The 11,063-nt window shown below is 41.9% G+C and overlaps 1 protein-coding gene across 2 annotated transcripts in view; it reads left to right on the plus strand.

Annotated features, from left to right (window-relative positions):
* The window catches only part of KLF3 (KLF transcription factor 3), a 34,834-nt gene extending 24,160 nt beyond the window's left edge, over positions 1 to 10,674 (plus strand). For both annotated transcript variants that reach the window (XM_026508727.4, XM_026508728.4), the window contains exons 5-6: positions 4,424 to 4,584; positions 6,680 to 10,674. In XM_026508727.4, the coding sequence (XP_026364512.1) occupies positions 4,424 to 4,584; positions 6,680 to 6,861 (343 nt within the window). In that variant the 3' untranslated portion in view covers positions 6,862 to 10,674. The remainder of the gene's footprint in view (positions 1 to 4,423; positions 4,585 to 6,679) is intronic.
* Positions 10,675 to 11,063: the final 389 nt, after the last annotated feature.

An 11,063-nucleotide genomic window follows, 5' to 3' on the forward strand; every position in this document is an offset into this window, starting at 1 on the left:
GAATCAGAATTTTCAGACCAACCATAAGCCCAAGGAAGTCAGTCCAAGAACGACCTGTAAATAGTGGTGGCAACAGAAGGTTGTCCATGTAGTTCAGAGAAGTTCAGTGTTGGAATAACCCGTTATTCTCTGGTCTTTTTCATTACATCTGCTCTTAGTATATTCAGTCAGCTTTAGAACTGCCATCCAGGGGGAAGTTTTCTCTATTGAGCTACAGCCAAGCACTGAACAGTGGTCTGTTTCAGGTATAACTTGCTATAATGTGACGGGTGTCATTCGCAAGTTAAGTAGCATCTCTGACGGGATTTGCCACAATAGATAGCCATGCCTTCTGCTGGAGGCTGTGTTTGTAGGAGCTCAGAAGATGACCTTTGGGCCAGACACCGTGCATCCCAGCTCTGCTCTCCACCATATGTATGACCTTGGCCTAGTCAGTCTTGCTGCCTCCGTTTCCTCTTTATTTTCATTATCGGTTGTAATTATTTTTCTTAAAATTGTCTTGTCGCACTTTCGAGGTTGGCTGCAATGGCCAGCTTCCTAGTACAAGACAATAGTTATCATTCCCTCCAGGTCCCTTCCATCATCTTTCTCTCATAGCACTTTTTTCCAACTTGAGATAGTGTTCTACCCACCTTTCTACTTCCATCTTTTCCCCTCTTTCTTACCCAAGTCGTTCTGCAACAGAGTGTGAATCCTCTGGCTTTTGAACAGCTATTTTCTGGAACTTAAAATACATTCTAGTTCTATCCACATTCAGCCCAAGTAGGTGCCTTCATCATAGGGTCGTGTTAATTGCCCACTGAAGTCCTAGTCATTTATTTGGGGCGGAGGGGTTATGCTTTGCTCCCTGAGAGATGAAGAAGAGAATGAATTCACGAGCCACCACATCAGCAGGGGGAGAGTGTGTCTGATGAACTCGTACATTATTACCTTTCACAGTTGGCATCATACCCAGCCCCCACCCCCAATGAGACTTTCCCACATGTTTTCAAAGGAATTATTTCATTCCCCCACAACGAGCATGTGGGAGTCAGAGCAAACGGAGACTGGTGAGCCAAGACATTAGATAACTCGCGTAGAATCACACTGCGAACAGCAGTGGGGCCCGGGCTTGATCCCCTGCCACCTGATGAGTGCTCTTCCTACTGAGTCCCCATCTAACCAGGGCCTCCCGCTCCTGCTCTCAGGTGAAAGGAGACACAGAGAGACCAGCCAGAACAGACACACCTTGTAGGCCGAGTTCTGCCAGGTGTCTCTGGCAAGGTGATTGGCAGCATGACTTGCACTGGTCATGACTCCTGCCCGGGTGATGAGTAAGATGCTGTCCAGCTCAGTAAGGCCAAGTGCCCGCAGAGAGAGGGAGGCTCCGTGGACTGAAAAAGGGTTATTCCAAAGTCGGGGCGATTATGAATGACAATGTAAACCGTGGTAGAAGAAGAATATTTGAAAGCAGGTTCTGTGCTCTAAGTGCTGCTGAGAAGAAAATACTTTTTGCTTACTTAAAGTGATGTTCTTTTGACGATCTCAAGCTCAGCGGCTTCTAATGATTAATGAGTAATATGCTTATTTTAATGCTGACCTAAGAATGCATTTTGCTCCTCAAAAAATTCAACAGATGAGCCACAACTGGGACATGTACTCTTTAAGTAATTCTCTCACAGATGTGATTAAGTAATGTCTTGGAATGTGCCCAGTAGCAGCCCACATAGGAAACCAGCTAGCCAGGAAAGAATCGATTGAAACCAAGCGCCTAGTACCATTGCGATGAGGCAGCCCCACTGTTCGCCTTCCGGAAACCCTTCCTTTCCAAAGGCGGACTTTAAAATACAGCTTTGAAATCCATTTGCTTGAACGTAAGAGTTACAGCTTTAGGATTATTTTTAAAGGCACTCAGATGTCTATCAGATTCCTTTTTTTAAAATACATTTACACGTGTGAAATAAATTTAGAACGAAGAGCTTGAGGATCAGATCTCCCCATTTAATTGTGTCTGCGAATTACAGCAAACTTAAGAGGGGCCAGCTTAACTCACAACAGTGAGCAGGTATCTGATACTTAATAGCTGTTCTAACTCTTGGTTGTAATGATCCCAAACAGCCTCTCTGAAAATGAGCAGTGGAGAGTCCAGAAAGGCGGAAATCTCGAGATCCCGCCCTTCAGCTGCTGCCTGTCCCAGCATCTGGCTCCTTAGAGATGGGGCCCCAGCCACTCTCAGAATGGCACTACCTTTCAAGGTAGACGTTGGCTTGAGCAGTGATTTCCTTTTCCTGGTGTTGGGACGTCCCCCTAGAAGCTCCTTGTGAAATTGAACAGGTTGTAGGGTCAAAGTTAGCATTTGGGTTTCTGAACCTCAGAATACTAACAGCTACCGTTCAGCCGATTTACATCTGCAACAGATGTTACCCTGCAGTGCTCTGTGTACATTACTCACAGCTTTCTGAGGTCATCTTATTACCATCATCCCCACTGTACAGAGGAAACGGAGGCACAGAGAGGATAAATCCCTTGCCCAGGGTCCTGGGAGTATGCGTGACAGAGCTGGGATTTGACGTTGGAGCACACAGCCTTCTAATGTACCTTTCTATGCAAAATAAGCTGGGAAAAGCAGTCCTAAGTACCACACAGAAACTGTTAGACAGATTCCCAACCCGTAAAATCTAATCATTGGGAGAGACTTCTGAAATCACTTGGGATATTCCCCCAGTATACCAGAGACAGAGGAGAGGTATTTAACCATTCAGTTCTTCCCCTACCATTTTATTTCCTGAAGTTCTCTTAATGAAGAGGAAACATTTCAATCAGTGGCATTCAGGTTGAAAATAAACTGATAACTCTTTTCTTTGTATTGAAGGATTTTAAATGAATAATTCAGCTTTCTGAAAACTGTATGTGTCCACAGATCTGTCACTTTTCTATTTTCTCTCTGTGTGTACATATATATAATTGAAGTCCTTGTCCCCCCCCCCCATGTTCACTTTTCCATCTAAACTTGGCTATTTTATTCTTCTGTATTGCCCCTGTTAAACATCAGGGTAGGAAGGTAAAGACTCAAAACTGCCAGTTTTCTTGGCTAATAATAGAAGTGAGAAATAAGTACAGTCACTTAAAATCAATGCACCTTTTAGTCTTTTCCTAGTTACTTAGCGTGTCTGGAAGAGTTCCTGATAGGGGACATGTATTGAGATTTTTACAAGATCAAATAAGTTTCATTTCAGGGGCTCTCTTTTGATTTTTATGGTGGAATTTTATTATCCTTTTTTTTTTTTTAATCTCCCAAGCTTATGCCTCCGTCAGATTGCCTCTCTCCTCATCCACACTTCCACAGAAAAATTCGTATATTATTTGGGACATTTTAAGAACTTTAGATTCCAGTTTAAAGACAAAGAAGTCTTTCATTACGGTCGGAGGCCACTTCCATAAGCTTGTGATGTATCAAGTAATTAGTCGTTAGGAAAGCAAATGAACAGATTAGAATTTTTTTAATTACTGACATTAATCAGCAGTGGAAGCCCAAGAAAGCTTTACAGACTTTCCCCAGCTCTTCCCCATCTGCCTCTTCTCTCCTTCCAAAAAAAGAGAAAGTTTAGAGCAATGGTGTTTGACATGGTTAGATTTCAAAGCCGCCCTGGAAAGGTGTGCCCACGCAGGAACAGGTCTAGGTGAGGAAGGCAGGGAGACGCCAGGTGCCCGAGAGCAGGCACTGCACCAAAATTCTCCCTCGCGCAGGAATGACAGCAACAGTAAAGGTTTGAGGTGGTGAAAAACAGCAGTGCCGTTATTTAGTTACTTAGTTATTTAGGAAGAGCCAGAATTTGAAACTCAAATATGAATTGGTGATCTTTAAGAGACGCTCATCGCCAGTAAAGGAGAAAATGAAAATGTAGATATAACTAGTGGGGTTGCCTGAGCTTTAGGAAGTTGACCCTTTGCATTCGTCCCTACAGAGCAATGAGTGAGCACCAAGGCAACCTGTGCAAAGACATTGTAACCGTATTGAGCAGTGCTTTCGTACCACCAGGTTCTATAAATAGGCAGATGGTTACTGAGGGAGAGAGCCTCTCCTAGCACCTGCAGCTCCCGCTAGCATAGCACCTAACCCTTCTTACTGTCATTACTTATCTACATGTCTGTCTCCCCCTAGAGTGTGAGCTCCTCGAGGGCAGGAACCCTGTTTTTATTCATCTTTGTGTCCCGGTGCCAAGCACAGTGCCTGGCTGATGGTAGGTGCTCGCTCCGTGTTTGTTGACTGACTCTAGCAGAGTGCTGCTTGGGTTTGATCAGCTCATTTCTTTTTTGTTTATTTTGTCGGGTTTTTTGTTTGTTCGTTTGTTTTTGCCTAGTGTCGTTAATGCCTTTGGTATAGACTGAAGGAAAGGAAAGAGGCTTTCACCCCGTATTTTACATTTCCCATTGGCTTTCGTAGGAATCACCCATCAGTCATAGTACAACCAGGGAAGAGACCTTTACCTGTGGAGTCCCCGGACACTCAGAGGAAGCGGAGGATACACAGATGCGACTACGACGGGTGCAACAAGGTGTACACTAAGAGCTCTCACTTGAAAGCACACAGAAGAACACACACAGGTACCAGAAAGACAAGACGCACTCCGTCTGTGCCTCTCAAGACATGACAGTGGGATGGCATGTTAGGAGCAAACCTTGTAGCCTTCGAAGGTGGTTGTAAGGACATGGTCCAGGCATCTCAAAAGGGAGCAGAGCTGTCGACAGATCTCTCTGCCGGTCGTGAAAAACTCACTTTTTCGGGCAAGGTTTCTTTTTGTAATAAGTTAGAATAGATTCGAGATGATCGCCATGACAAGGTCTCTCCCAGTCACGTGGAGTTCTGTGATCTGTGTTTCAGGGAGAGAGAGAGGGTTGGAAAGGCTGTTGGAACAGAGGGAAAAGTGCTCTTAGCCATGGGCGTTTCATCAAGGATGCGGCCTTCCTGTGGACCATCCTTTAATAAATGTGGTACATCATCAGATTCACAAAGGCAAAAAAACCACAGTTCTTTATGCAGAACAGATACAGAAAAGTAAAGATATTTGGGTGATTTGTGTCTTCTAAAACGGAGGGAGCCTGTCCTGTTTGTTCGGGGGTATTGTTTATTCTGCCCAGGGTTGAACGTAGAGCATACGGCCAGATCTTCCAAAAATGATGACATGGGTGAAGAAAACATAAGACTCTTCTATTTGCTCTTGAATGTTTCATGAGCAGAACAGCTTCCAGAATCCATATAGAAATGTCATACACCGCCTGCTTCATCAGTCAGTATGGGCGATCCATGATGACAGCAGGCCTCATCTGACCTAACCTCAAGCCCCTGGATGTGAAATTCTAGTATAGTAGTTGTCCCCGGGCACATTTCCCTTCACTCAGAATGTCCCTGTTTGTTTGTTTGTTTGTTTGTTTGTTTGTTTGTTTTTGAGTCATTCGTATTAGGAATGTTCACAATAAGGAAATTCTGGGATTGGGAAGAGAAAAGGGACGAACGGGTGGTGTGGAGTGAAGTTTCAGTGACTCCCGGGGAGAGGGAAAGTCAGCTTGTGACCACTGAGTTCTCGGGCTTTGTCACTGTTCTTACAGGGGGAACTGAGGGATATCCTTGTGTAGAGGAATATCCAGGCAGGGCTGCCAAGGAAACCAGTAAAAGCATCCTCAGGGTATTAATACGACCTGAGAGGTGAATGTTACCAACTTCCAGCCTAAGATTAAAAGGACATTGAATATTCGCATAACAATTTAGATGTAGGAAAAAATACCTCAGCATTTATATTCTCTGAGGCAAAGCAGATAAGACAATTCTGAAGAGCTCCTGAAATACCAAGGAATGTCAATCCTTAAAATGTCTAGAGAACAAGGGATAGTAAGCGGGAATTGTTTGGTGAGGCCACATGCCCATAATAACTCATAGAGACATGTAAGGTTGCCACTAACAGCCTTTTTATTCCTAAGGGCCTTCATGCTGGCTCTCCCTAAGATTTCCCCCAAGGGTCTCTTGTTCCTCACCTGCCAGCTACCATTATCCCACAGGAGGGTTTTGGAGAGACCTGACTGCTGACAGGCTGGGGAGGAATTACTGTATTTTTAGTATATCTCAATTAGAGCATTATACTTAGGCATAATTGCTGTTGACTAAACAAAAGATAAGATGCTGAAATCCCTGCCAATGTCTGTCACGCTTCTTATTTTTAGGAAACTGTTAAAATAATAAAGAAATCCCGCACACTTTCAATTTGGACTTCCTAAGTAGAAAGCACTACATATAACTAAGAGCCTCAGTAGCTTGAAAACTTGGGAGATAAATACAGATCGCAAGTTGTTTCTTAAGTGATTCATCCCTACTATGGAGGGCAAAACCAAAATTATTTGCTAGCTGCTCAGAATAGATGTCAGTGGCTTTATGCTTGAAGAACTCTACAAATCTTTTCTTGGGGGAGGGGGGGAGACGGGCAAAGTGCCAGTTAAATATTAAGAGAATTAAGCCCTTTGTTTCTTGTTTGTCCTGCCATGGTTTCTGTGGCACTGTTGGTTTTGGGGGAACACATGGACGGACATACCTTGGAAATAATATTTGCCCAGAGTTGCAGCTCCAGAATCTTAACTGCACTATTTTTACTAATGAGTAGCCTTTTGCCCTGAGGAGAAAAATAAGCTCTTCCGTTTTTCCTTTTTGCAGGAGAAAAACCCTACAAATGTACATGGGAAGGATGCACATGGAAGTTTGCTCGGTCTGATGAACTAACAAGACATTTCCGAAAACATACTGGAATCAAACCTTTCCAGTGTCCAGACTGTGACCGAAGCTTCTCCCGCTCTGACCACCTTGCCCTCCATAGGAAACGCCACATGCTAGTTTGAATGGCTCCGTCTCCCGCCTCGGCGTGGCTCCCCACTCTCCCGGCTCTCTCTCTCTCCTCCTTCCCATGATCTAACTCATTTTTTACATGTACATTTTAATTTGGATTCAGCTGGTCTGAATCTCTGAATTTATATCATTCAAATTTCCATATGGTCAGTAGTAGATGTTCTCTAATCCTCCTCTCCTTACCACGGGTCAGACCTAAAGAATGTGAACACTTTTTTTTTTTTTTTTCTGGGGATGCTAAGCAAACCCTTCTTACAGATACGTTTAATGTAATGAGAACAAGGGAACATGTAAACTTAAAATAACCAATTGTTGGTTTCTCCATGTATTTCTCAAAAGAATGTCAAAGTAAATGTATTAGAAATACAGTATCCAGCCTGCAAGTCCTTGCCAGGGACATTCATACCTCTGTGCCCTGTGATCGTATTTTGTGCTCGCCAGCAAGAAGGGTGGACCCTCTCCCTGGTTAGGTAGCCGTGCAGCGAGATTCAGGTAGGACCTTCCGTCCACTCTTCTTCCCTTCCAGTGCCCTGCACAAATCCTGCTTGTCAGCTTGGATTTATCACGTCCTCTAAATTAAGTCCTTGACACTCCTTTGTGCCTACAGCTAACAAGGAGGTCTTTGCCAGCCCTGGAGCTGAGCCAGAGCTGCTGATTTAGGCGGGTGATGTCTGTCAGTAAAGGGCTGAATGCTCTCCTTGCCTCACATGGCGTCAGAACAAAGGGGCATGGTGCAGGGGAGAAGCGGCGGGGGCAAGGAAGGAAGCCGGCCCTTCCTCCTAGGCTAGGGCTCTCCGGTGAGGTTTCATCATGGGATTAGCTGCGCAGGGCGTCCCCAGAACTTCAGTCTCTATGCTATGCTCAACTGTAGAAGCCAACAGCAAAGCGGAAAATGGATGGAGTTATCCCCGCCCCTGTCACCATTCCTCCGATGTCCCTAATGTGGTTCAGCAACCAATGATTGTCGGGACACCACAAAAATATTTTGCCTAGTAATGGTATTAAAAAAAAAAAATCTTTTGGGTAAGAATATGGATGGCCTTTCTCTTACCCAACCTACTGCAGCTTTTTGCCAACAGGAAAACGTTGAGTGGTAATTGTATTCCCGTATCAAATTAATCGTACAGCTTTTATACAGAAACGCGTGTGTGTGAACCGTAGGGTGCCTAGTGGGCTGTTCTTGTGTTTGTGAGGTGTATGGCAAGTAAGCCTCTGCTGAGGCTCTCGTGATGCATTCAGTTAAGACCTCAGTGACATGATTTGTAAATCTAGTTGTGAAGCACACATACCTTCATTCGGGGGACAGATGTCTGAAAAACACAGAAAACCACAGTTCAGAGATTCATCTCTTTAGAGCTCCAAAATTCCCCAACATTTACTATTAAAGATTTGGAAATCAGTCACTATCAAGTATCCCATTAGAAGAACCTGGAAATGACTCGTGTTTATGGTAAAGATAAATAGCGCCATTATTTGGGGGAAGTTTTTGTGTTTTGTGTTTTGTGTTTTTTTTTTTCAAAAGCTGGCTTTTGAGCACCATAGTCTAAATGCCAATAAAAATAATTCATGCCTAGAAATGTCATTGGTCCTAAATTGGAAGAAAGTGGGAGACGGTGGTCAAATGTGGGTGCATGTAACCAGATGCGCCTTCATCCCTCAATAAAGGACGGAAGAGACGAGAGAAGAATGGAATCCTGAAGATTGATCCCAGCCGAAACTCAGGATCCAACACAACCTTACTGGGAGGAATACATTGTTCAATTGTTTTTTGAAACATCAGTGAACGAGTGATTCTGGAGGCCTGCAAATCACATGGGGAGCTTACTTTGATGGCGCTGTGTTAATAAAAGTTAGTTGTAGGGACTTGTGCACCTAAGAGATCCCACTCATCAGCCCTGGGCACCGACTGAAAGGAAATGTAGTTGAGAAATGCAAAGTAATTTGTTATCTTCCTGGCACTTGGTTTTGATTTTTTTTTTTTTTTTTGGTAAGCACTGCGAAATTTGTTTAGAATATTAAAACCTCCTAATTGGGCTTTTTTTGTTTGTGTTTTTGCAACTATGACATGAATTGAGGGATAAAAATGGCTCTTGGGAAAGTACTGTAAATGCTTAGTCACATTCATGCCAAAGTGTTTAATTCTAGAAGTGGCTCTTACAACACACTGAAGAGTCAAGTTGGAATGCAAGGAACTTTTTTGTTGGAATGGAGATGACCAGTCATGGTGTGTGTTCCAGCCCATAGAGAAGGTAGGGAAAAAAGGCAAAAAAGGGTAGAATTGACCATCTTTGAATAATTAGCTTTGAGTGTGAGTCCAGTTGATAGAAAAGCTTCGTAGGTTCTCATGGAATTTGATGTGTGTGTTATGGCATATTTAAATTGTGTTCAAAAGAGCAAGCAGGACCCTGCAAAGACTATTCCATTATTATTCAGCTTGCTTAGGTTATGTTAACAGTTCATTAGCAAAGATCCATTTTAACTCTGAAAGAAAGGTAACCCAGAGAGGCCATTCTCTGTTCCTGTTGCTGGTCTATGTACGTTAGTTACTGATTGGCTCTTGACCAAATTTTCCTTTTTTATATATATTTGTATTTTACTATGATAGTTGAGAAATTTAGTCTCTTAGGCATTTTTAGCTGTTATTGTGGAAGACCTCAAGTACAAGATAAGATGCCCTTGAACATGTGGTTTTAATGATGTGCCATGTTACTATCAGTGGTGGTTTTAATTGCAATGTTTTACATTGATGAGAATGATTTGTAAACATGAAGTTAGTGTTGTATAAATTCTGTTATAGAGTTTCTTTTGATTATTGTCCAAGTGTCATCTTGGGGAAGTCAGAAAAATTAAGGCTGAATCCATCATATGTTAGAGTTTTAAAATGTGAATCTACATCATAAATGGGCATTAACATTCTAAATCATCTGGTGTGGAGGATGTGTTAGCAGCATAGCTACGGTCAACCAAGGAAACGCTAAATACATGGAAGTTTCAAGAGCCTTGGAACAGATTTATAGGGGAACTATAGATGTAAATGTATATTTTATTAAACACCCATCTGCACTATCAGTGTTGCACTAATGTGGAATTTGAAAGACTTTATTGCTGATACTGTATATCTCTACGGCATTCCTGATTAGATTGTTTTAAAGACAATCTCAAAGATCTTAAGATTTTAAAATAATTTGGTTTGAAAATACACAGTCATCTTGAAGGAATTGCTGTTATACATGAAGTTTCTCAGAGTTGTCTTTATTCTCTTCTCAGTCGAGGTTAACAATTTCTAAATGGTCGCAAATTCACTTAATACATTTACAAAGCCATTTTACGTGCATTAAACGAGGGCTACAATATTACGTTTTACAAATACTAGCACTTTTTTTTTTTTGCTGTTATGTATTTAGTGTTAGAGGGTCAAAATAATCTTTCTGCTTAGCATCTCTTAAACCATACCTGCAAGTATAGCAGGATTATTACATTTACAGTACTTTAATACTTGTATAAACTATGCAGAAATTTTTAATAAAGTGTAATATATTTTATAAGCTAATAAGACTGAATGGGTAAAGGTTTTTAGCATGCATTAGTATACTTGCGAATACTGAAACATTTTGGTAATCTTTCTTACTAAAGATGTGAATGTTTAATGTACCTTCTCTGTTTCTACTCTGTAGTCCAATGGGAATTCAGTAATGACATTTTGTCATGTCAAACTGTGAACATTTGTACTGTACAGTCCTCATATACTATATACAGTATGCAATATATGTATTATATACTTGTTAATAAAACCATCAGAATATTAAGTGTGATCATGTGATTACTATATATGCAGTGATCACTAGGAGCAAAACTTAGCAATGTAGCATGTAAGAGACAGCACTTAGAAAGTGCAAAGTGAGTCACTCTTTGATAGGCGATTGTTGGTGGAGGGAAAGAAAAAAATTGAACTGGCAGATGCACAGAGGAGTTAACTTAGCCTTGAAGTTTTGTCCCTGGGTTTTTGATAACAGCAGGAAGTCTAAACTACAAACCATAAACTTGTAGACAACCCACCTTATATCCACAAATTTACATAGTTCATTCTTGGAATATTTTTTATGATACCCCCTTCTTGTCAAAAAGGATTTTCAGTGCCTTGTATTGAAAGATAAAATATCTAATACATTTTTAAAGTTTTTAAATAAGACATTAG

This window comes from Ursus arctos, unplaced genomic scaffold, assembly GCF_023065955.2.
Source record: "Ursus arctos isolate Adak ecotype North America unplaced genomic scaffold, UrsArc2.0 scaffold_9, whole genome shotgun sequence".
Lineage (NCBI taxonomy): Eukaryota > Metazoa > Chordata > Mammalia > Carnivora > Ursidae > Ursus > Ursus arctos.